Source organism: Gekko japonicus, unplaced genomic scaffold (genome assembly GCF_001447785.1).
Source record: "Gekko japonicus isolate JY-2015 unplaced genomic scaffold, Gekko_japonicus_V1.1 scaffold853, whole genome shotgun sequence".
NCBI lineage: Eukaryota > Metazoa > Chordata > Lepidosauria > Squamata > Gekkonidae > Gekko > Gekko japonicus.
This window is the reverse complement of record NW_015164210.1, coordinates 611,494-637,455: the sequence shown is the minus strand read 5'-3', so window position 1 is coordinate 637,455 and position 25,962 is coordinate 611,494. Positions and strand designations below refer to the sequence as shown.

The 25,962-nt window shown below is 46.7% G+C and overlaps 3 protein-coding genes across 3 annotated transcripts in view; 2 read left to right on the top strand and 1 right to left on the bottom strand.

Annotated features, from left to right (window-relative positions):
- Positions 1 to 13,678, top strand: part of WRN (Werner syndrome, RecQ helicase-like) — a 93,177-nt gene extending 79,499 nt beyond the window's left edge. Inside the window, exons 31-35 of the mRNA XM_015408438.1 lie at positions 1,272 to 1,434; positions 4,586 to 4,797; positions 8,487 to 8,579; positions 10,915 to 11,058; positions 12,826 to 13,678. Of these exons, the coding sequence (XP_015263924.1) occupies positions 1,272 to 1,434; positions 4,586 to 4,797; positions 8,487 to 8,579; positions 10,915 to 11,058; positions 12,826 to 12,948 (735 nt within the window). The 3' untranslated portion in view covers positions 12,949 to 13,678. The remainder of the gene's footprint in view (positions 1 to 1,271; positions 1,435 to 4,585; positions 4,798 to 8,486; positions 8,580 to 10,914; positions 11,059 to 12,825) is intronic.
- Positions 13,679 to 16,292: 2,614 nt separating this feature from the next.
- The window catches only part of GTF2E2 (general transcription factor IIE subunit 2), a 34,292-nt gene continuing 24,622 nt past the window's right edge, over positions 16,293 to 25,962 (top strand). Inside the window, exons 1-2 of the mRNA XM_015408440.1 lie at positions 16,293 to 16,433; positions 19,254 to 19,420. Coding sequence (XP_015263926.1) covers positions 19,258 to 19,420 — 163 coding nt within the window. The 5' untranslated portion in view covers positions 16,293 to 16,433; positions 19,254 to 19,257. The remainder of the gene's footprint in view (positions 16,434 to 19,253; positions 19,421 to 25,962) is intronic.
- SMIM18 (small integral membrane protein 18) lies at positions 22,776 to 23,069 on the bottom strand. Its single transcript, XM_015408441.1, has one exon. The coding sequence runs from the start codon at positions 23,067 to 23,069 to the stop codon at positions 22,776 to 22,778; it is 294 nt and encodes a 97-aa protein (XP_015263927.1).

The window sequence follows — 25,962 nt, the reverse complement described above, 5'->3', positions numbered from 1 at the left end:
ACACGGACCAGCTTTTATTTTGTTTCTATTCTGCCCCTTTCTCCAACTTCTTGTTTCTTTCTTCCTCATCCAGCTGAGCCAAGATTTTTGCAGTGGCTGCCGATGTATTCAGTACCAGCTAATTGCAATTTCTGCCTCCACCTTTGTTGTTCATGACTTTTTCTCCTTTCACACCCCTGCTGCTTCTCTAATAATTAGTAACAGACAGAGGTGAGGAGGGAAAGAAAGATTGGTGGTAGAACCACTTGCGCCATGGGAGGCTGTGGCTTGGTGGTAGAATAGCTGCTTTGCATGCAGAAGGTCCCGAGTTCAATCACTGGCATCTCCAGTGTAAAAACAAAAGGATCAGATAGTAGGTGGTGCCAAAGACCTCTACCTGAGCACAATCAAGTATCCAGATCGGTAAACCGGTGGTCTGATGCAGCAGAAGGCAGCTTTGTGTTCTCAACCCATCTTGGGCTTGGCTCTAACCCACCAGTAAGAATCATAGAGTTGGAAGGGACCTTCAGGGTCATCTATAGTTCAACTCCCTGCACAATGCAGGAAATTCACAAATATCTCCCCCCCCACACCCCTAGTGACCCCTGCTCCATGCCCAGAAGAGGGCAAAACAACCCCCGCCTCCAGGATCCCTGGCCAAACTGGCCTGGAGAAAATTGCTTCCTGACCCCAAAGTGGTGATCAGCTTTTCCCTGGGTGTGTAAGAAAGGGCCACGAGAGCTAAGCACTGCTGCGGCCCTTCCTGCCCTCCATCTCATGATCCGTCTAAGTTCACAGAATCAGTAAAGGTCTCTGTATTACTGTGGGTTTTTAAAAAAGTATGTGAAGGCCATTAATGATATGGCAGGAAACTTGGATTTACCTTTGACTGTACATTCAACAGGGGTCTTTAGCCAACCTGGCTTCCAAGGGCTTCCAAGCATGTTTCATTTGTACGTAGAGTTGTCAACCTCCAGAAGGGGCCTGGAGATTACAACTGAATTACAGGCTCCTGAAATGACAGCTGATGTCCAGGCGGCCCTGGAGGGTGGACTCCATGGCATTACATCCTGCTGAGGTCCCTCCCCCTGGCTCCACACCCAAATCTCCAGCCATTTCCCAACCCAGAGTTGGCAACAACACTATTTGTACACCTAACAGAGTAATGCGCCGTGCAACCTTGAGATTGTTTATTTTGGTTTCCAAGGATGTATATTTGAAGTGCCGAGGTGAGGTTTGTCAAGTTGCACAGGTCAGGCTTTTTCTAATACCTTCTCCTCTTGTTGTCTTAGAAGCGTATAAGTGAGACGCGGTCTTTACCTCTTACGGTGGTTGGCACTCATTTATCCCAAGCTCTGAAAGCTGGCTACCCAGTTGACGTAGAATGTGCAGGTCTGACTCCTGAGATACAAGAGCTGATCACCAAAGTCATCCAGAGCCCTCCCATCAATTCAGGTGAGACATCAATCAATCGATCATTTATTATGGTCATAGACGAGCAGAATAAAACACGTGTTAATAGAGTCAGCGGGACTCTGTATAAGTTTCTAACAGAATGGGGTGGTTGGAATATGGATTACTTCAATAAGGAATCTTCAGCATCATTGAAAGGGGCTCTCCCTGGACAAAAGAGGTGCAAAGAGCACCTGCTCACGTTTGTTATTAATACGGTGGCACTGGGTGCACTTTTATAATCAAGCCACCTTTGTTGTAAATGCCGAGCCTCTTTCTAAAATGAGAAACAAATTGTCCCACGTGTAAAACCTCCAAACTTGGCTGCCCGCTTCTGGATTGAAATGTTCAGAATTTGTTGTGGCTGAGTTGTCGCTCAGTGGCAGAGCAGAGACTTTGCATGTAAGAGGCCTCTATTTCAACCCTGGCTTCTCCACTTAAGATAGGTCATGGGGTTGGGTAAGACCTTTGTCCAAGCTTCTAGAAAGCTGCATTTAGTCAGAGGAGATGATGCTAGGCTGGATTGGCCAGTGTTCTGATGCAATAAATATTTGTGATCGGTAACCACTGAAGGCAGTGGCAAACCATTTTGCCTTCTGACTTGGCCTGAGAGCCCCTTGCTGGAGTCTCCATAAGTCAGTTGTGATTTGACAGCACTTACGTATGTAACCACTGAAGGAAGACCTGCCACTTAATAGTATTTATTTCCTCTCAATTTGCTTAGTTTCACGTAGTTGGAACTAGACAAGATGGGAATTGTTCCATCCCCTTTGAATGGCTTTTTCTGTTTCACTCATCCAAGTATATCTGACCCTGCTCAGCTTCCAGAGTTCAGAAGAGACTGGGCATGTTCAAGATGATGTAGTCATAGAATTTAATGTCTGTCTCCATGAATGCGGCAGCAGAACTGCAGCATTGTTCCATCTGGGAAAATGTTATCTTAACTTCAACAACGAAATCACGGAACTGCCAAAGCCACCTGGATCCCTCTTCCCTAAGAAAGGAAGGGTTTTTTTTTTTTGGAGAAACCAGATGTGAGCTGGATCCTGGTTCTGATTTAGGGGATTTGGATGTGCTGTCATTACTTGAATGTGTGGCCAACATGAGTCTCTGGGTGGTCCGTAGGGTTTGACGGGTTACATGGCAGTGGAGCTGGCACCCCCCTTTCTAGTTGTGTGTGAGAGCTTAGGGAAAGGAAAGGAGCCGTGGCTCTTTAGCAGAGCATCTGCTTTGCATGCAGGAGGTCCCGGGTTTGATCCCCAGTCTCTCCTGTTAAAAAGAAAAAGAAAAAAGAGATCAGATAGCAGGTAACAGGAAAGACCTCTGCTAGAGACCCTGGAGAGCTGCTGCCAATCCAGGGTTTCTAGTAGACAATACTGATAGACAACACTGACTTGGATAGAGAAGATTACTGACTCAGTAGAAGACAGCTTCATGTGACAGCTGCCTGTTTGAGGGACATTTTCTGGTTGTGAACTGCAGCACAGCCTACCTGTAGCGGGCTTGTGCTCTTGCTTCTCCTGTAGAAAATGGGGACGGCCCCGGAAGCAGCAGGAAATGGTTTGATGTAATTTTTGCTTGTCCACTTTGATGTAGAGACAGTGACGATGGCCAGAATCTTGGGACTCCTGTGTGAAATTCTTGCTCAGCTGGAACTTGAGTAGCCGTAAACAGGTTACCTGTCTTCAGGCTAACCATTTTTCCCATGCACAGTTTTTTTTGAGAATAAAAAGTTGTTGTGGGTTCCTTGGGTCGGCCTGGACGTAAGCTTTCCTGGATTTGGGTTCTAATGGATGGGTGAGAGAGGAAAGAGAAAATTTCTTTGTAATTTTAGCTTTTGTTGCCTGGTGCCAAAACTAGATGTAGATGCTAATGTGTGGGCACTTTTCCACTGCCCTTGAAAGGCTGGGACATGGTGAGGGCAAGAAGGCAGCAGATTTGGCAAGGAGTATGAGTGTAAGAAGTTGATTGTTTTGGATTTGATCAGCATTCATGGAGTGCAAATGAGGTCAGAACTCGGGTGTTGGGTTAATCTGCATTTACAAGGTTCCCGTTTTACCGCACTGCGATTGGCATGAACTGCGATGATTTCCAAAGCTCTGTTGCTCCGTAATATTTTATTTATCAGATTGAGAACAAAAGCCGCGTGATACCTTTCATCAGGACCTGCCAAAATGACACTGAACTGCATGCAAGTTTTTGAGTTCTGCCGAATATCAGGCTGAACATTCCAAAAATTAAAAGGGGAGGGAGATGATTCAGGCCCTGATCTTAAAACCTTGTCTTTGCAACATTGTCCAGTGCCCCAACTAACATTTATCTCCAGCATTTCAGGAAAGGGCCATGGCTCAGTGGCAGAGCATCTGCTTGGCATGCAGAAGGTCCTAGGTTCAGTCTCCAGCAACTCCAGTGAAACAGTCTGGCAGTAGATGATGTGAAAGACCTCTGCCTAAGATCCCAGAGAGCCACTGCCAGTCTGAGTAGACAGCGCTGACTGTGATGGACCAAGAGTCTGATTCAGTTTTGCGTACGTTGCGTGTTCATGTATTCTTCATATGAGGGCCACCAAGTTCTCCCTCTGCGCTCAGCCCTTGAAGGATCTGCTTGTCTCATCTGCTTGTCTGAGAGACATTTGTGCTACTGTTTTTTATATTTCCAATGGAAGGACTCAGGTTTTTTTTACTCCTCCTAGAAAGTCAGGAAGGCCATCTCGTACAAGCACTATTTAAAATCTGCTAGCCTGTTCAGTGTTCTACAGAAGATGCTGTCAAGACAAGGTCTTAAAGTTCATGACCCAAATACTTTTGCTTTCTCCCCCTTTTCAATTTTGTAAACTCCAAACTGACGAAGAGGTATGGTGAACTCAAAAGGCTGCCCACCGTTTTGTGGCATTTTGATGGGTCCTAACATTATGCGGCTTCTGTGGAATTTGCTTTGGATCGACGCTGCCACCTGCAACTTCATTTTATTTATAGCTTGACTTTCCACAGATCTTTAAAGTGTTGTTATAGTTAATCTTCAGTGAATGGAATATGTTGGTTGATAAATAACCCACTTACCAAAGCAGACTTCTCTTAACTTTGAATTCGAAAGTAAGTGTAGCAGTTTCAAATCCATGCTTCTTTATTTAGCAATCTTTGTTTCTCCTTCCAAGATGTAACAAGAATGAAAGACATTAGAGCTTTAGTGCCTGCAAAGATTGACCTGTATCTCATAAGGATGACCATTGTACTTCTGGAGAGTCAGTTGCTGGTACCCCAGACAGACTCAGAGAAACAAAAGCTACCTCAAGAATCACGATGGCTGCAGTCAAGGACGGGATCGGTGCAGAAGAATGAAGAGAAGATTGTGTGGATTGAAGCCAAGGTTTGTAAAGTTACAAAACAAAGTAAGAGGGAACTTTTCGAGACTAATCTTGCAAGAAAGGAACGAAGAGCAACGGAGTTTGGTTTGGCGATTCTCGCAGTTCTTCACTCCATATTCTTCCAGCTTGTTCCCCTTGAGGGCCCATCTGTACCCCCGGCTGCTTCACTGCAGCCAACAAGCATGGAGACGTTCTCTGGGAGGAGGAATTTGGATGCTGTTCTCTCCTCAGTATGGAGGGCAGTTGCACAGTGAGAACAGGGGCCCACGTTGGGTTGCCGCACTGAATGGAGGGTGCTGAGGCTGCTCGTGGGTGGAGAAGTCTATGCCCACTCCAAGCCAGGACACAAAGACTACAGAGTAGGGGAACACCCTCCCCCACAACCCCAGATCCTGAAAGCTGGGCAATCGGTCTGGGGGAGTTCTGCTTACACACCCACCCTATAGGACTTTGCCCCCCCCATCACTAGTGATGCCTCTACTTAACTATTTTTATCTCTCATTTTCATCCCCTCCTTTTCCTGTGACCTCATCTCCTTCCCATTTTATCCTCACAAGAACCCCTTGAAATGTAGGTTAGGCTGAGAGGCAGCAGGTGGCCCAGGGTCACCCAGGGAGGTTGGTGATAAGAGTGTGGATTTGAAACTGGGCCTCCTTGAACTAAGCTCAGCACCAGGCTTTCCAGCCCCCAGGTCTGGGTGGCGGGTCCCTGGATTTCAGGGGCTTCTCCCCGTCGCCGACCAGCTGGCCAGCAGGGAAAACCCCACCTCTAAACAGGAGCGTTGCAGTGCGACATCCGTGATGCTATAATGTCACCTGTATGCAGGGGTCATTTCGTAGAAAAAGAGGTTCAGGAACTCATTAGCATAACTTAGTTGCATATGCCACACCCCCTGACATCACCGGAAGTGTGGCAGAAGGCAACGCCCACCGCTCAGGCTCCACTGGACTGTTTTGGATTGCTAGCTATTGAGGGGGGGACGTGCAGATCTGCCCTCACAGAGGAGGGAGAGCTTGTACCTGAATAAAACTTGGTCTTAAAGGTACCACTGGACTGTTTTGGATTGCTAGCTATTGAGGGGGGGACGTGCAGATCTGCCCTCACAGAGGAGGGAGAGCTTGTACCTGAAGGCGGGCCGGGGGGGGGCTCTGCAACTTACCTGGCTGCGTCTTGCTCCTTGTGGCCTGCCTGAGGGCTGCTGGGAGCAGGGAGGGGGGCTTGTTGCATGTGCCGCCCCCTGGGCTCCTTACTGTCGGAGCTCTGCTCCTATGCGCTCCCGTAGGAAATGACCCCTGCCTGGAAGTGACATCATCATGTCAGGGACGCTCTGGTATTTGGGCAAACTCTGTGGTTTTTAGGGCATTTCTCCTAAATACCAGAGCGCCCCTCCATATGACTTACCTGACATGATGATGCCACTTCTGAGTGACGTTGACTGATGTCCCCAGCCACCCCTAGAACGCCCCCCAAATTCCCCTGCCAGAGTGAAGAGGGGTCCTGGCAACCCTACTTAGCACTCTTAACTACTGCACTGACTCACAAAGACCAAAATGGCCTCAAAATATGCCCTTTAGATGTAGCTGCACTGTTTTAAAATTGGTCTCGTTGAGTATTAATTAAACTTTCAGTCAATTGATCTACCATCTCAAAGTTTGCTGTGTGTGTATGTGTGAAAAGTAAGTGTGGGGCAGTATATTAGAAATGCTTGTTTCTGCTAGTTATTGCCTTCTTCGCTCTGTTATTTTATAAACATCATCATCAGTACATGCAATTCGCAACATGGCCAAATATGCGGATACATAAATCCAGAGACTGGAGCCATGAAAAGACAAAGATATTTCTACCGGCCTTAGAAAGCCTGGGTTTTCAGAAAAATCTGAAATAAAAAACAAATAAAACAAAACCGGGGAGTCCCCCCCCCAAAAAAAAACAACAGAAGCAACACCAAGAAACAGATGCCATCTGTGGCCATTGCTAGGCAATCATAGCAATGTTGCTAGTTGAAGCCTTGGCGATAAAGGGGGGGGGGGGGGGGGGAGAGCAGGGCCCCTTCCAAGGCTGTTTTTGCCTTTGAGTGAAGACTCATCAGGGCCTATTCTGGCAGCAACCACCAGGTGACTTGATACCACATGACTTCTAGGACTCACCCCGGCCCAGCTGGTTGATACTGTTCAACAGCAGCCAGCCGACGAAAACCAGTGGTGTGCAGTGGTTAGAATTTCAGGCTAGGATCTTGGAAGGCCAAGGTTTGAATCCCCATCAGACATGGAAGCTTTCTGGGTGACCTTATGCCTGGCACGCAGTTCTCAGCCTAACCTACCTCACAGGGTTACTGCGAGGGTAAAATGGACGGGAGGAGAATGACGTAACCTGCTTTGGCTTCCTGTTGTGGAGAAAGGCAGTGTTATCATGAAGTACATAAATATAGCTGAAGATGAGGGGCAGCTAAAAGGGTAGGAAGGTTGGTGGGTAAGGAAACGGAAGGGTGAGGATATCAGGGTTTCCAGCGGGAGGGAAAGAGGAAATAGTGTGGGGAAGCAGAATACAGGGGTAAGGGTAGGGTTGCCATCCTCCAGGTAATGCCTGGAACCTTCCAGAATAACAATAATCTCCAGTTTACAGAGATCAGTTCCTCTGGAGAAAATGGCTGCTTTGGAGGATGAGTTAACCAATGAGGTAAATGAGGTGCTTCCCTCTCGCAAGTGCTTGTGGGTTCCCCATTCTGCAGCTGGGCCAGGCAGCAGGCACCATTACAGCTGGGCCATGGTTTTCCCGGGTAGAGGCTCGCAGGGGGAGGGAAGGTGGAAAAGCTGGAGACGGGGAAGGTGAGATAAAGGTAAGTTGGCTAGTGGATGGGAAGGAGAGAAGGAAGGCAGAAAAGGCTATGGGGGCTCTCATGGAAGGGAAATAAATAACAGGGGAGGGGGAAATGAGATTCCCCCTGCAAATCCTTGTGCTTGTAATTTTATATTTTAAGTTTAAACACTGGGCCAGTGAGGTGTAATGGACAGACTGGAGCATTGGACTTGGTCTGCGAAGGCCCAAGCTCAAATCCTGCATGCCGTGGCCCCACTCGTGTTCTCTTGGTTAAACCTGTCTCGTGGGGTCATTGTTGGGGAGGGGGAACGTGGATACTGGTTTGACCTCCTCCGAAGCCGAGTGGAATAAAATGTAATAATTAAAAAATCTTCCACATGCATAGCTCCACAGCAGCACCTAGTGGTAGCAATGAGGAACTCCCATTGCTAGCAGTAGAATGACCGTAAATTCTGACTTGGCTGGTATAGCCGTCATGCTTACGGGCATATTACAGTTGCTTTGTAATACGATGACTATGTAATGCTAACTACACAAAAGTAATTTTGCTATGCTATTAGAGCAGGTTTCATTTATTTTGTTTACATGTATAATGCAAGATGGTGAAAATGTTTAATAGCCCACAACTTAATGTGATCGGAAAATCAGCTTAGCTGCATAATAAGAGGGGAGCTCTAGAAACTCCATTCCCTCAGCTACCCATGTGGAGTAATAGGCAGGCTTGCCAGTGGGGCTAGGTCTTTCTTTCCCCTCAGCTTTTTTATTCACTGACTCCATAACTGGCCCTGTGTGTGGAAAAGACTGTCACAATTTGGCAGAAGAAAAAGTAGCTCAAGCAAGTGTATTAATAGAATGTTATTATTTTTATTTTTAGGGAGAATCTGTTAAGCCAGCTGTCTACAAACCTAGTTCTGCGTCCCGTGAAAGTATAAAGCAAGATCTCTCATCTTTAGATTCTCCATCTTGGGTAGCCACCTCTTAAATTATTCTTTAAACCACTGTAGTGACATGGATTAGAGTTTCGGACTAGGATCCAAGAGATCTGGATTCAAATCCCCACTCTGCTACGGAAGCTGCTGTGCATTCTCAACCTAACTTATTATTTATTTTAAACATTTATTACACACCTTTCTAAAATGTAAATAATAATAACAAAATACATAACAACCACTTTTAAAAGTCAATAATAAAATTGCTGGTAGGTAGAAGAACTAATCAAAAGCTGTCATGAGTACGATTATCTTCAGGTGCCTCCTAAAGATCATGAGTGAGGGGGACCAAGTGCGCCTCCCTGGGGAGCCTGTTCCCTAACTGTGGGGCTGCCACTGAAAAGGCCCGCTCTCGTGTATCCACCAGACAGGCTTCTTTGGTCGATGGGACAGTCAAGCGGGCAAATCTCTCCCTGTGATCTTAGTTCCCGGGCAGGAACATATGGGAAAATATGGCCCTTCGGACACTATGGTCCCAAGCCATGTAGGATTTTAAAGGTCCCCTTCAATGGGGCTCAGGAGCAGATGGGAAGCCAGTGTAATTGATGTAGCATCAGCATCCGGGTCACATGATCCCTGTAACTGGACCCGACCAGCAGTCTAGCTGCAACATTGTGTACTAGCTGCAGCCTCTGAACCCTCTCCAAGGGTAGCCCAAGTAGAAGCATTGCAGTAGTCCAGTGTAGGTGTAATTACGGCATGGATCACTGTGGCTAGATCAGAGTGATCCAGGAACAGGTGCAGCTGGTGCACCAGCTGCAACTGGGCAGAAGCACTCCTAACTATGACAGCCACCTGGTTTTCTGTGTTGAGCAGCACTCCCAAACTGCTAACCTGGCTTTCCATCCAAGACAGGGGCAGTCTCAAGTCCCTGGTCTGCCTTTCTACTAACCCTGAGAACCTCTGTCTTTTCGGGATTAAGTTTCTTGAACCTCCTCCGGCCCATTACTGATTCCAAGCACCAGTTCAGAACATCAACAGAATCCTTGGGATTAGGTGGGAAAGAAAGGTAGAGCTGGGCGACACCGCAGCCCAAACCTCCCGATGGCCTCTCCCAGTGGCTTCTTGTAGATATTAAATAGCGTGGGGGGATAAGATCGAACCCTGCAGAACCCCGCAGGTCAACGGACAGGGGGTAGAGCAGGAACCCCCGAGCACCACCACCTGAGACCCCCGCAATAGGACTTGAACCACCATAACACAGTGCCCCTTAGTCCCAGTGCCGATATGGAAAACCTCTCAGAGAACCAGCAGAACCAGCAGGGTCACACTCCTCCCAAGAGGATGAAATAGTCTTCTCCTGATGTCTAAACGATACCAATGTCGGTGTGAAGCAAACGTTTCTATTTTTTTATTTATTTATTTACATGAGGCTTATATACCGCCCATAACCCCTAGTGGGTCTCAGAGCGGTTTACAGACTTACTACTATATAGTAGTGATTAGACCTACCTAGGGCCACATTTCACAAGGGGAGGGACTTCCCTATCGACACCCGGTTGGCAGCGCCTTCTCTCTTCTCCCGGCGGGGTCCACATGTTGTCATTTTTCTGGCTTCTTTCTGGCTGCCCGGCGACCTTCTCCCGGAGGCTCGGTGTTTTTGCGCGCGACTGCTTCTTCGGCTGCAGCTTCCGGCTCACGTCCTTCTGGCTCCAGCCGGGCTGCGCCGTCCTGCGTCCGCTTCGCCTGCATCTCGCACCCTGCGTTCGCTCCGCCTTCCGTCAGGTCTTGGTCATCCGGATATCAGCCGCCATTGTTGTTTTTCGCCGCTGCCGCCTTTCACCTCCGTTGCTGCTGCCAAAGGGTGGGGGTGGGGGTGGGGGTGCATTTCGAAGACGCCGTTCTGCCCCCATCTAGTCAGAAAGCGGGGGAGGGCCCCTGGCAGGGCCTCTGGTGATGATCTGAGCAAGCGGGTAGATTCATGTGGACAGAAGCCGGACCTTCAGCTACCCAAGGCATTTAGTGCTTCGTAGGTCATATCTGCCACTTTGAATGGCACCGGGAAGACAAACTGGAAGCCAGCGCGGTTCCTTTTCCCACTGGCAGGCGCTTTCGGTGTGACAGATCTCTTTAATAATCTTGCCACTGTGATTTGAACAAGTATCCGTTTCTGAATGGTTTGGGGAGGGTAACTGGTACAATGAGTTTCAGCTTCATTTTACTTTGATTTAATTTAGATTTTCCAGCTAGTCTTGGATTGGCATTCTCATTCTATAGCCCAGCTTTCAGGAACATGCTCTTCTGGTTCTGGTGGCATAGATTAAATGGTTTTAAAAGTGGAATATCTCACTTTTTTTCTCCTTTCTTTCAAAGGCAAAGAGCAGCAGCGAAGAGCCATTCCCTAACGTCATCAAGCAGGAGGTCCAGAGCCATCAGAGCTCTATCAAATTAGCATCATGGAATCAGCCTCCACTCAACCCTGAGGAGGAAGACCTCTTTACAGATTCCCAGTCACAGGTAAACTGTAGGCCAGGGGTGTGAAACAGACGGCCCATGGGCCGGAACTGGCCCTTCCAGGACTCTTATCCAGTCCGTGAGCAACTGGTGCTGTTCTCAGCCCATGAGGGAAAAGAGATCACGGGTGGACAAAAAGCACCCCCTGGAGGTTTTGGAAACAGGCTCTCTGTCAGGCCTTCCCCTCAGCCCCACCGCTTCTGTGGGAAATGCAGGAGGGATGAAAACTGGGGGTGGGGGGACCTGGGAGACCCAGGCTTTTGTGGGTTCCCCACTAAATCAATTGCTTTCACTGCAAGGAATCAATTCCTTAATCAGGTTTGCCTGTGTCCTTTATAAAGTTTATATCTCTGGTACCTGGCATTACATTTTACGGCACACTCGGCCCGGCCTGACAAAGTGACATTTATGTTAGATCCGGCCCTTGTAACAAATTAGTTTGACACCTCTGTTTAAACGTAGGCCATAAATCAGCTGCCACAGGATTAGGCAAGATCAGTGTTCAAAAGATGTTCATTGGTGACGCTTACAAACCAGATGCTGCTATAGCTGGAGGATGTGTCTCATCGCCTTGTTTTAAAAAATGTCATTATATAGCAAATCAGTTCTTGGTCTAATCAAAGGCGTTCATGGCCTCAGCTGTGTTTTGGAATTGGCATCTGGCTTGGGCGCCATTTTGCTACCAGCATTGTGTCTAAGGAAATTATGGATGGATGTCTAAGTTGGCTGGGGAAGAGTCTGTTGAGTGGCAAATGAGAATTTAGGGAAGACAGCCTTCCCAGACTCTTATATGTCAAACCTATGCAGGCTGGCATGCTACGGGGACTTCTTCAGAGAGACGTTAAGCTATTTCTGGGATGGCGTAAGGATAACGCGTTAGGCTTGGGCTACCTCCTAGGTCCAAACTACACGTCACAACACATCTCTGTGTTGCATTATCTCAGGGGTCCCCAAGCTTTTTTGACCCTGCAGACACCTTTGGAATTGTGAGACGGGGTGGTGAGCAGTCCAGTGTTCCGTCTAAGCTGAGTTGGTGTGAGCTAGCTCACAGTTTTTTAGCTTCCGGCTCACACCTTTTTGTCTTAGCTCAGGAAGGGATGGCTCCAGAGCAAACTGATTTATGCAATAGCCAGATCGCTCGCTCACAACTTTAATGCTGGTAGCTCACAAAGCAGAATTTTTGCTCACAAGACTCCACATCTTAGAGGGAACATTGGCTGAGCGCCACCCCCAAAGTGGCTGCCACAGGAGGCAGAGCCAAACCCAAACATGGCTGCTGCAGGAGGCGGAGCCAAACAGAATTCCTCCCTCTTCACACTTCCTGGGTAAAAGAAAAACCTGAAGAGGGAACGGAACCAAACACTGACTTAAGGAAAGCCCAAGTGCTTACCAGTCTTCCTGATCCTCCAGGGGAAAGCAGTTTCATTTGAATGAGGGTAGCCACCTAATAACCCGTGCCTTACAAATGGCCCCATGCACCTTCTGGAGAGCTTGGCAAACATGAGGGGAAGACGTGGCACCACGGAGGGCACTACGTGGCACCACCCAACAACTGTTACTCCCACTACGAATGGCAAAGTGATGGTTATTATTTATTGTCAGTTGGTTTGTTTTTAGGCTTTGCTGTTAGCCATTTTGAGTCCTCCTTTGGAGGACGGTGGCTAGCGATGTCCTCAGTAAAGTCAGGTTAGTAGGAATCCAAACAGTATGTGTGGAAAAAATGGTTTGTGAAGTTAAAAACTGTTGTTTTTTTCTCCTCCTTTTTTTTAGATCTTAAGTCAGCCTTCAAAAAGGAAGTTACCAGAATGGTTTGGAACTTCACAGGGACCTGCTCCTCATGTTAGGACTTCTAAAAAATCAAAGGGAGGAGGAAGCAAAGGTCTTTTTGGCTGAACTTGAAAATATGTATATTTAAAACCTGGATTGAAGCCTTTGGAGTTTATTTGTTTACTTCTGTTAGCCGTAATGAAAACAAACTGGGCAATATATGGATATTCCATTTTAAAAAATGAAATACTGAAGGAAAACTGAATTTTTCAGAAGACATCTCCTCATTCTTTAACCTCTTCCTACATACAAGACTTCTCAAGTCCAAAGCCGGAGCCCCCAAGCAATGAAAGTAGACGAAAAATAATGGATGGCTTAAGCCAGGTTGTCTGTTGCTGCAAAGTCATTCCTTTCACCATATGCACTGAAGAATTTCCATGTGAATTATAGTGGGGCCATGTTCTGAATACGCTTCCAAGATGAGTGCACGTAACCAGCCAGACCACTGCAGTATAGTCAGCCAATTCCCGTATTCTTTATGTTTATTACTATTTCTAAATATGCTAGTCATATGGGAAATTAATGACCTAACAAGATATTGTTGTGGTGCATAAGCAACCTGTAGTCACTTTTCTTTCATTATTGTTAACGCTTTTTGTTTAGTTTTGGTGAATTTTGGCACTTCTTTATAAATTTAAATTTGTTTGCAATGAAAAGTCGGTGTTCAGTGCCATTATGAATATCAAGGTTTCATTTATGATTAAACAGATGAGTCAATTTTCAAAAAGTCTCTAACATTTAAAGACATTCTGAAAGGATTACCACTTACTTCAGCCTTGGCTTTTCCTCTAAATAAATCCCAATGTATCTCTTCATCCCTACCCACTTTGACCTTTTCTCTGTTCTCCATATTCCCCAAATAATTTGTGAATATAAGGATCTGTAGCTCATATCACTGAGGATATGAGAGCTTCTTGAATTACAACTCATATCCAGACTACAGAGATCAGTTGCCCTGAGAAAAAAGGCTGCTTTGGAGGGTAGACTCTGTGTCATTATATCCTGCTGAGGTCCCCTGGCTTCACTTCCAAATGTCCAGAAATTGGGAACTTCTTGTGGTACATAGTCAGATGTGGGTGGGTTTTTTCCCCATTGTTTCAGAGGATAGTCCTCTTTTTTTTGAGGAAATGTCTGTTTTCTCCTTTTGCCCTGACTCAGCTGCCCTGCTACATCTGATATTTTATGAGTGTACTATCCTTGTATGCCGTGGTGGCTCAGAGGTTAAGACGCTGAGCTGCAGACTGAAATGTCTGTAGTTCGGCAGTTCAAGACCCTAGTGCCATGTGAAGGAGTGAGCTCCCGTCTCTGGCCCCAGCTCCTGCCAACCTAGCAGTTCGAAAGCAAGAAACTGCAAGTAGATAAATAGCTACTGCTTTGGTGGGAAGAACAGCATTCCGTGCACCTCGGCATTTAGTCATTTGGACAGTGCTGGCCCTTCGGCTCGGAAACGGAGATGAGCACCGCCTCCTAGAGTCGGATTTCACTAGCTTTCGAGAAAGGGAAACTTTTACCTTTACCTATCATAGTATAGGGAAGTTCCACTTGGTTTTATGTTGATAGCTGTCTCATACTGATTTCTCCATGCCGACTACCTCTCTGCATATCATACCAAATCCAGTCACATGTTCTATTGTCATTTGCCTGCTAATGTCATTTGGCATCTGAAATCACAGATGGACTCACATTCTAGCTGTATCTGAAGAAGTGAGCAGTGACTCACAAAAGCTCATTTTGTTAGTCTTTAAGGTGCTACTGGACCCTTGCTCTTTTCTACTGTCTCATGCTGCCATCCCCGACTGGGTTAAACTAGACATTGGTTGTGTGTGTATTTATTAGATGCACATTTATTCCCTCATATCTAATGTGGAGTATGAATATAAATAGTGGAGGTAAAGGAAGCCAAGCCCTGCCTTCTCCCTTACTGTGGCTGGGCCAGTTTGGCCAAGGATCCTGGAGGGTTTGTTTTTGTTTTGGCCAGCTTCTGGGCACGGAGCAGGGGTCACGGGGGTTGTGGGGGGGAGGTAGCTGTGAATTTCCTGCATTGTGCAAGGGGTTGGACTAGATGACCGTGGAGATCCCTTCCAACTCTATGATCCTATGGATGGAAATAGGATCCTTAAAATTGAAGACCTAAATAGGTTAATTTATAAGCCACCTCTAGTTTTAAGGAGCAAAAGCTGTTAACTCTCAAAACATACGATGGGCAGATTAGCAGGAAAAGGGATAATTACTGGGGCAGGATTATGGAAGCAAATTCTCCAGTTGCTTGCTGCAATTGCCTGTGTGGTAGCTTCCAAATTAGTTAATACTATTGATGCTTAAGCTCCATTTTGGATATGTTGGAGGCCACCGCTGAGCATCTTTTCACTCCCATTTCCGTGAGGCATGGCCTTCCCTTGAGGCAGAGCAGTTGCCCAAGCTGGTGTTATGACTGGTGGTCAGATGCTGTGCTAGACCTTTGACTGTTTCTCTAACCTGTAGCTTTAGTGGGGCTATTGGGGGCTCTGCCCCCTTCCTTAAATCCACCGCTTCTTCCCAAAAGCATATAAAGGGATCCTTAAAGTGCTTTTGAGAAGAAGCGGGGGGTGGTACACTCCCTCTCCGCCCCTCCTGCAAGATTTGAAGAAGAGGAGATTGGATTTATACCCCACCCTTCACTACCCAAGGGAGTCTCAGAGCAGCTTACAAACTCCTTTCCTTTCCCCTCCCCACAACAGACATCCTGTGAGGTAGGTGGGGCTGAGAGAACTCTTGACAGAAACTGCTTTTTCAAGAACAGCTCTTATCATAACTATGCCCAAGGTCATCCAGCAGGTGCACGCGAAGGAGTGGGGAATCAAACCCGGTTCTCCCAGATTAGAGTCCCAGCACTTAACCACTACAGCCCTTCAGCTGATTGGCAGGGAATACATGGCCCACCGATTAGCTGGAGGGTCCTTTAAATCTTGCAAATGATCGCCAGAGAACAGTTCTCTGGGGGAAATGGAAGTTTTGTAGGTTAGACTCTATTGCCTTACGTATCCGCTGAGCTCATCCACCCACAAAGGGCCCCTTGTCAAAGCACTGCCCCAAACCGACAGGAATTTCCGAAGCTGGAATTAGTTGGCAACTCCAGGGGATGCTTGAAATTTATTATTAGTGAAGGAAGGCTCCAGCTGTCCCACACACACACTCCGTAATTCTGCGCTGTTTTGAAGTTCCTGGGAGTCACAACCTTCTCTCCCTAAGATCGCTGAGGCAGTTATATGGGTCTCGGAAGGAAACGAATCAAAACAAAAGCGAGCGGGCGTTCCGCTTTGCGCATGCTCCTTCCCCCACACTTCCTGCAGTTGCTGTAGCAACAGAGAATCTGTTCTTCCGCGTTTTTGTTTCAAAACACTTTGCGCGACGGTGACGCAAAACCACGTCGACGCGCGACGGGCAAGATGGGAAGTGTGGTGGAAGCCCGGCGGTAGGCGCCTGAGCCAATAGGGAAGCGGGAGCCTCTGGGCTCCGTGGGCTGCTTGCGCTCCCTCCGTGCCCCTCGCCGTTGGGGTGTCCCCGTGCGCGAGGTGAGTGAGCAGGTGCGCGCGCAGCCCCGGGGTCGGGCTTGGCGGGAGCCGTCGCTCCGTTGGGGGGAAAGGGGCGAGAACGCGGCTCCCTCCTGCCCAGTCAGGGGTCCCGGTCAACTCCTCGAGCTCTGCCGCTTCAGACAAACCACCCGTTTCCTCTCAGGCGGGGGTCCCTTCGCTGTGTGGAAACAGCCCCGACACGGGGAGGCGGTGGGGAGAGGGTGGAGACTTCTGGGCACGTTAATAAGACAGCACCGATTTCGGTATTTTTGTATAGTCTTAAACTCGGAAGGAAGTGCAGTCCTGGAGAAAGAGATGATGACGAGTGGGGGGTCTCAAAGAGTGGGCGGCTCATTGCTCAAACCACAATTGTAAGGAAGAGCGCGGGGGGGAAGGCTGTGTTCGATGGATTGGTGTGCCCGCAAGCAGTGCGTTAAAACTTGTTGGCCTGTGATCAGCAGTCTTTACAACAATCCTGTAGGGTTGACCAATAGCTTTGCCTTAGGAAAGAGCTGCTGTTGAGGAGATATTGACTTGCCCCGGGCTGCTCCACTAGAGACACCCCCATATTCATCATACAGTTGTCCAGAAGCAATTCAAATAATTCACCGTGACTGCTTACAATTTGTATTGCTGCTTTGAAAAATATAAAGTATAAAACACTTGTTGTCAAACTGTCACTCCCTCCCGTTAAACTCACTATCCTGTGTGCCCCAAATTGGGGGGGGGGGGCATGAATAGAAGGTTCCATAGAAGATGGGAGGCAAATGGAAGAGAGAGAGGAAAGCAAAACCAAAAAGGTTTCGTCCAAGAAGTTAGGAACAGGTATTAATATCAAATTTCATAAGGCTGTAAGAAGTCATCCTAAATGCCACTGAATTTCATTCCGGCATCCATCTGTTCACAGCTAACTTCATTGTAATGTTCACTGTATTTCCCTATGGGACTTTGTGAACTCTTCCCAGCTGGGATACCAGCCCTGCTGTTGTATGTGATCATCCTGGAATGAAATGGAGGGTGAGTCAAAAGTTTCTGGCTTTCAAGGCTTCAAGATGTATTTCTTGATTACCTAAGCGCAAGTCAGAGGCTATTGATTTTTGATAAATGCTCTTGGAAGGCACCTACAGCTTCTTAGCTTTCTAGTTAGCCTTGCTTCAGTCTCAGTTTTGAGCCTACACCTCTAACAATATGGGGCCCCTGTAACATAGAAAGATGGTCTATTGAAGTTGCTATGTGTGATGTGGGAAGGCACTGATTCAAATCCCACATTTTCCATTGAACTCACATACGATTGTGAGCAAGCCACTGTCTCACCCTCAAATCGGCAATAATGGTTATTTATAGGGTTGTTTTACATATTACCAAGGCAATGTTTGTGAAGAACTTTGATCCTAGTAAAGCTCTATATAAATGCTAAACATAATTATTAGTAAGTTGTAATTGTCTCACAAAAGTAAGTAAATAAGGGCTGTGGTCACACGGAGCATTAGCCACGCTACAGAGACAGAAGATAGGCGGATTTTCCGGGCATGATCACAGCGCCACATCTGGGAAGCGTAGAGCTCCTGTGGCGAACCCGAGGCTTCCTGCCAAAGATGTGGGGTAAAAAACTAGTACCTCCGAGGTACTAGTTTCCGGAAACCGCGGGGCAAGGGCGGGTGCCTGATCGCGTTTCCGGTGGTAGGTCGTGGCATCCGGCGCCCACCCATGTCCCATCGCTAAAAGGTTCCCCCCCCCAAGTCTCCACGGGATGCGCACAAGCACCCAACGACATATGTGCACACTTCGTTTAAAAACGAACAACACAGCCCCCTCCTCTTTTCCGTACCCCACTCCTGGCTCGGCCTGCTTGAGAGGAACTCTCTGCACCGGGCGGCAGAGGGGGAGGTGCAGGGGTGTGTGTGGTGGGAGGGCGGCCCAGCTGAAGCTCCTCCTGGAGGGGACCGGACGGAGGACACAGTTTGCATTCCTCTGCAGCTCTAGAAGGGGTTAAACCCGTGTGATTAGCACCTCCCCCCTAACCACGGGACCTCTACGGGATGTCTGATTGCGCAACCGCGCGTTATTTTGCTCCGGGGCAAACAGCCACGCTTCCCCCCCGCATTTTCCTGCCCGTATCTGGAAAGCTCATGTTAGTCTTTAAAGTGCTGCCAGACTCTAGTATAATTTTACTACAACACACCAACACACCAGCCTTTCTGGAATTGCTCTGAAAAGAGTTTCAGGAGCCTCCCCCATTGTCTAGCTGCATTTATTATTTTCTTGATACATTCTTCTGTTTCTAGGAGTTTGACCTTTTTTTTTCTTGGTACCCTTTCTAAACTTGCTCTGCTGCTTCCTGGAAACCCCTGCTCCATTGTTCAGTTAGTAAAGAGAGATGGCCTTAAAAGCTTGTTTGAAGGAATATATACCTAGGCAATGTAACGAGCTGGTGAAAGTCCCAGTGTACCATAATAATAATGGAGCGGAATACAAGTCCCCACTAGATGTTAGATGAAAATACAGCTTGAATTTTATTTTGGCAGCTTCACTTTCAGTGGCCTGAGCTTTATCCTTTCCAGTTTCCCCCCCCCCTCCTGTTTCGTCCCTGCCTTAGCAGGGAAAGAATACATCTGCTAATATATTGGTACCTGATATAGTGATTCCAGTGGAAGGATCCCAGAATCTTGCCGAAATCTAGCTAGTCTTATAATACAGCCCTGGCGAAGATCTATAGTTGAGGAACAAAACATATCTCTATCCTGTGTTTCTTCAAAATTGCAATACTGAAATCAAGCACTATTTTGGCATATTGATATAAAATGTTTTTTCTCTCAACAGAATTATGGATCCCAGCTTGTTAAGAGAACGAGAACTTTTCAAGAAACGAGCACTCTCCACGCCTGCTGTAGAAAAGCGCCCAGCACCATCTTCTGATTCCTCCTCTTCTAAAAAGAAGAAATCCAAGGTCGAACAAGGTGGATCATCAAGCTCAAAACAAAATGCAGGTTTGTGAGGGGGACAAAAATGGAGGGTTTTTTAGATTTAAGCATGTATTCTTCCATGTTTCCCCCTTAAAATCGCCTTCAGTTAATTTCATAGGTGACTTCCTAAGAATGTCATTCTGAGATTATTTTTCTTTAACCTAAGCAGCTTTGAGAGAGTATCAATTGAAAGTTCATTTTTCCATTTAAAAATGGCTCTTATGGAAGCGCTAACTTACTGGAATTTTAGTCCAGCTCCTACAGGGTGTGACAGTATTTTCTGGATCATCCTTGTAGCACATCTGTGGCTGTGAAGCTGCTATGGGGTTTGTTTGTTTTGATATCTTCTGGTTTATGCATATGTAGTAAATCTAATATGTGGAGAATAACATTATGGAGAAAGGTGAGATAAGTGCTATAGAACAAATATCAGTAGTTGATTACGTACATATTAGGGGTGTGCAGTCCCCCCTGTTTTTTTCTGGGTCAGGTATATTGAACTGGGAAAAAATGGAAGTTTTCCAAAAAATCGCAGATCCCAATACTAGTGCAGTATTTGGATCCAGGATTTTTTGGAAATCCCGAATTTTTGGGGTCCAGTACAGCTGATCCTGGGCTGCCTTCTCTTGCAGCCCAGTTTAGACTGGACTACAAGAGAAGCCAATGCCAAGCCAAGGTGGAGGGGAGTTCTCAGCTCCCTTCGCCCCGGCCGGTCTTGGCTGACTTCTCTTGCAGCTTGGTTTAAACCGAGCTGCAAGAGGAGCCAGCCCCAGCCGAGGCTGATCCTGGGCTGACTTCTTTTGCAGCCCGGTTTAAACCGGGCTGCAGGAGAAGCTAGCCAGCCCCAAGCTGAGCTGGTGGGGCCTGTCTTCTACAGCCTCTTTAAGGTGTAAAGGGACTGTAGAAGCCTGACAAACAGCTGAGAGGTGGGAGCAAGCTGCGCCTGCCTCTTGCTCTTTTCGGATCTACTGGCAATTCCCAGAGATATTCCAGATTTTCTCAGGATTCCCCCCCCCCCCCGAAAACCCAGATACATTTGGGAAGCCGAAATATACCCCAAGAATACCAATATGGTATTTTTCAGGGTTTTTTTGGCTCAGGTAGATTCAAATGCACACCCCTAGTGCATATGATTCAGGGGTAGATTAGGGTCTAAGGGTGTGAACTGGGAAGTCCATCTTTCTAATATAACCAGCCATAAACTGTGGTCACTTTATTTAAGCCGGTGTCTCACAACACCTGATCGTCTCTCATCCCCACTTGCAGGAGCCTGTTTTAACAAGGCTTTTGTAAGGAGAGGTATGCAAAACGCTTTGAACGTTCCAACAAGAAGTATTCTAGCAGTGGGCAAAACTGCTATTTAATGTAACTTTTCACAAAGGCTGTCTGTTGAAAGCCTGTAAAGGGATGAATGATGTGCTTTTCGGTATTGTTTTTAGTAACATAATGGGAAATTATTTGCATTTCCACAGAAGATGGTGTTGGCAACTGCCTGTGTGACATGAAAAAATAAAATCTTTTGGGACTGTGTCAGGTCATTTTGAATTCTAGACTGGTGACACTGGCTTACATAATTTTTCCCTGTGTCCCCCCCCCCCCGCCTTGTCATACTCTTCCCTTTCTTTTGGCACCCTTGTTTTCAAGGCTTCTTTATCTTTTCAAGTACAACTGGGAGCTTGCTGTATAGAGTCATCCTGGGGAAGTATCTCCATGTTGTCATATTTCGTTATTAAGGTTCCTATCCTTTTGGCTGTGCAATTAAAGATTGAGTGAAGTAGTTCAGATTTCTGGCACTTTTAGAAGACAAAAGGAAACGACTTTCAGAAGAAAAGGCTTTGTAAAGAAGACCATACTCTGGTTCCAGATTTCCCACATATTGTAGCCCTAGAAATAATATAAATGGAAGGAGCCTATGAAAGAGAGGATTTGTAGGATGAGCTTCCACTTTTCCTGGTACCCATCTACTCGCCAGGAGATTTCTGTTTCTGGAGGTGGAGATTTTTTTAAGTTGCTGGCAGGAGTTCAAGGAAGCAAGTTAGGAGCAGGCCAGGAATCCTCTTGGGCACTCATAACAGCACAGTGGAATACAGTCGTGCTGTTGTGTTGTATAATCAAGCACGCCTCAGCACTCTGTTCAGATTCTAGGCACCTACTAGTGCATAGTTGCCCATCCTTCAAGTCATGAGGATATAATTTCAGGGCTTAGTAGCAAAGGAAGCATAATAGTACTGAAGCTCCTGAAGCTGAAAGAGAAAACTGTCAACTTATCTGAACACCTGGAACTTGCACTGGCCATTCAGTGCTGAGGCCTCACTAGGATTCCCTAGTGTACAGCCGCAACCCCCCCTCCCCCCGCAAGATCAGCTCAATATTTGCACACACACCCGCAGCTCCCAGAGAAGTCAGAGGATGGGATTATATGCTACACGAGGCTACTGCTGAAAATGGCATGTCCTGGCTGAAAATGGCATGTCCTGGCACTATTGTAATGCTCTGTGTTTCCCTGTCCCTACTCCTCCGTTACTGGCTGGCAGTAGGGGTGTGGGGACCAGTGGGCACAGTGTAGTGATATCAGGATGTCACCAAAAGAGTGATCATTACAATGGGGGTCGGGGGCCCTTAACAGGGCCGCCATTTTTTATAGCCAGACCCAACTTTCTTGTACCGTTTTGTATTTGTCCATGTCAGTGGGGAGAAAGTATGGTTGCTTTGATGTCAGCAGAGATCCTTCCTTGTCTGTTTATAGGTACAAAGAAGGGATTTCCCACACCCTGGAAAACAAAACAAAACACCTTTTTTTTTTAACAACCTCCCACCCGTTCCTTAAATGAGGAAACTTGCTAGTGTCAGGGTGAAGCTGCATGGTTGTCAGGTCTGTGGTGCAACTATAAACCTTGTGATTCTGTGGTTTTACAAGTTCCCTGGAGCAGTGATGCCTAAGTACTTCAGAAGTATAAAGACTGAGATAACATGTTTAGAATCTCCAGTGGAGTTGAATGTGCTCAGGTGTATGTAATTAATGTTAACATTTTTTCCTTGTTGGGAGTTTGATAGTGTCAAACCAGGATCATGACAATTAAACAATGGGTAAATTGATCATACAAACAAAATTTTACTGGAGTCATCAATTCTAATCGACAGCAGTCCATTAAAAACAAAAAAAATTGCTCATTTTCACACAACACTGTGACTGGTCGCCCATTATGAAGCGTTCTTTGAACCCTTCCAGTTTCTATCCAACAGTGAACAAAAGACATTGCTAATACTGATATTTAAGGCTGAGCAGAATCTGACTCGCTCGGTCTTACAACGCAAGAGGTTTCGTTACAATGTTGAACACATGTGTCAATGCAGAGGCTGGTGATCCCTCAGTCCGCCTCTACACCACTTCCCTTTCGCGTTTCCTGAAGCTTTCCATCAAAGATCTAACCGGATTAGGTTCGTTCTCTAAGTCTTTCATGGTTTTATTTTTTGCGCAGCAGCAGCAGTCAAGTAGCTCGTATAAAAAAGCAAGCACCACCAAACATATTACAGTAAATATAAATACGATCAGAATAACAAAGCAGGCAGTGTTCCAGTTGTCATGAAAAGGGTAAATCTTCTGCACTTGAAAACCAAGGTACTGGTAGACGGGTGCAGTTTCATTCCAGTGAGTGGTGTTGACGGATGCCATTCTTGCAAGGTCCTCTGGTTTCTGTCCTTGATGCAGGTCTGTATATTGAAACACACATGCAGAAAAATAAAGTGCGTTATTTTCTATTTCTTGTTAAAAAAAATTGCCTGGTATTTTTTTTGTCTCCTGCCTACAAAATTTTCTTTTCTGCCCAGTCAGGAGCCTGACCTGAGCATATCGCTATCTGGGCACACTTCAGACCCCTTTCAGACGTACACAAGTATTGGGATTCTTGCCTGTTTAAAACAAACAAACAAACAAACCTGTACTTTTCCACTAAGAAAAACCAAAGTGGAAACCCTACTTTTATATTTCCCTTGATTGTGACTGCTTTTCGGTTTAAAAAAAATATTAGAACTACACCTAAGTTGGTGCAGACGTGGTCTTCAGTAGTTAAGAGACTGGGGGCAGATCCATGAGAAGAAGATCAGGGACAGATTTCTGAGAAGAGTTCTCTTCTTCCAGTTCCTCCGATGTCTAGTATCAATTCCTCCCTTTGTAGGTCTTAACTGTGGTTAAGAAGCATCTTGTTTCCAGTGTTATTACACGTAACGCTAACCTGGATTTACTAATCAGCTTCAAACCATGTTGCGAGGGAGCCTTAATTAGCATAAACCATAGTTAACTTGAGCATGGGTAGCTTAATTTATGGGCAGACATGATGATGGGGCTTCCCAACCATAATGGATTTTGAAACATTATTTTTCACAGATGTGCTTTTAGAATTTGTTAGAAAACTGAGCTGCATGCTTATGTTGCTGTAACAGTCTTAAAGGCTTGCTTCTTGGTGTGCTACTGTATGAAGGACTCTGGGAGATCCTTAAATTTGTGTGTGTGTGTGTGTGTGTGTAAAATCTGCCCTGTCTTTTGATTAGTTAATCTCTGATGTGGTTTACAGTAGGTTAAATCAGTATAAGAAAGTTGAGTTCAGATGGAACTTGGCTTCTAGCTAATGTCTTAGTAATGGAATAGTTAAGAGAGACATTGAGGGCTCCTGTTTTTGAAGCTTCTTCCCACTTCTTACTGCTGCTACCCATGTGGGGATTGCAGTGAGTCAAGAGGAAATAGCCTTTCCAACAATTGTGCTGCCAGCCAACATTGGATCTAGTTGGCGGTGGAGCTTCTCACCCAGGCCATGGTAGAATGTGGCTCCCAGCCCATCTAATGGTGATGAAGGAGAGATACTTGAAATTAGAGCATCTCCTCAGTTCCTAATTGTTCTGTTCACTTTATCTCTTAATTATTTCCAGGTTTATGGATTACATTTAATCTGGAAATCTCTGGTTTGTGCTTGCCCCACTGTGAAGGAGTTTTTAAAAATCACATTTAAACAGGTAGTGTAATGTAAAATTCAACCAGTGTGGTCTCTACCCCAACTCTCCACTTGACAGACCCAACCCAATGGCTTCTGAATAATATAAGTTCTGCGCCTGTGCAGGAAACAGAAGAAGAACAGTAACTTTTATTTACACTCAGGGATGGGGAAATAAGGTGGTTCAAAAAGAAGGATAGAAATTGTTTTCAGGTTTAGCACAGTCTTTCTGGGCCCATTCATTCATAAGGTTAAACTGAACAATTTAGGCATACAGAGTGCAGTTAGCAACCTAGTTTGTATTCTTGAGGTGAATATTGACCTCCCCTCAGCTTCAGGATTCTCATACGGTAAACGTGAGCTCCTCTCAGAAGTGACAGATCTTCCACTAGTTTCCCTCAGAAACCGGGGCTTCGAGATCGATTCAGTCACTTCCTCAAGCTAGGCTGGTGTATCACCAAAGACAGATTCTGAGACTTCCAGAGTCTTCTGAGACACCTAAAACTCCAGCGGCGTAAACCCTGTCTCTGCACCTTCACTGGTGTAGCCTGCCTACACAAGGGGCAAACTGAGACAGAATCCTTCCCTCCAGCCTCTCTTTCTCTGAAGGTTCAGGCCCTGTCTGCCTGAGCTGACAGTGTAACAGCCTTTTCTCTCTTGCTCCCGCCTCCCATCTGGCTCCTCCAGCCCATCCAGGGATCCTAATTGGCTGCCTGCTCACACGCCAAACAGGACAAAAGGGGATTGGTGTTTTTCAGGAAGGGGAAGGGCTTTTGTCTATCCATCACACTCACAAACCAAGGCTCCAGACCCTCTGAGCTTACCACTGTCCCTTAGCCGTGTGCTAACTCTGCCTCTTCTTCAATGTTAGCAGGCCGGAAGTCCCTCTGAGCTTACCACTGTCCCTTAGCCGTGTGCTGACTCTGCCTCTTCTTCAACGTTAGCAGGCCGGAAGTCCCACAGGTATAGAGCCACCAGCCCTCCCCTGTTCAGCACAGTATAAGAAGAGACACTGGTAGACGTCTCAGTCAGCATACTGCTTGAACTGCACGTGGAGGGGAAACCTCTCCCAGTGATGCAGGAAGCCTTGATGGCTTCTACAGGTGAGAACTGAGCTGTAGCCTATGTTGTTTGGAGACATCCTGGCATGTTTGCCCAGCTGAGTAAAACAGCTCAGTGTTCTCCAAACCACTGCTTCCCTCTAAGCTGTGGAGTCTTGTGAGCAAAAATTCTACTTTGTGAGCTTACTGGCATTAAAGTTGTGAGCCAGCGATTTGGCTCCTGCATAAAGTAGTTTGCTCTGCAGCCATCCCTTCCTGAGCGAAGACAAAAATGTGTGAGCCGGAGGCTAACAAACTGTGAGCTAGCTCACACTAACTCAGCTTAGAGGGTACGGGCCTCGCCAGCCGCCACCGAGCCCGGCAAAGGGGGGGGAGGACAGGCCTCTCCACCTCGGAGCCGGGCCGGGGGGCGACCTCGCCCGCCGCCGCCGCCTGGGGGAGAGGGGAGGGCCGCCGGGTTGGGCCGCCAGGTTGGGAGGGGGAGGGGGAAGGGAAACAGCGAGGGGCGAGCGGAGAGCCC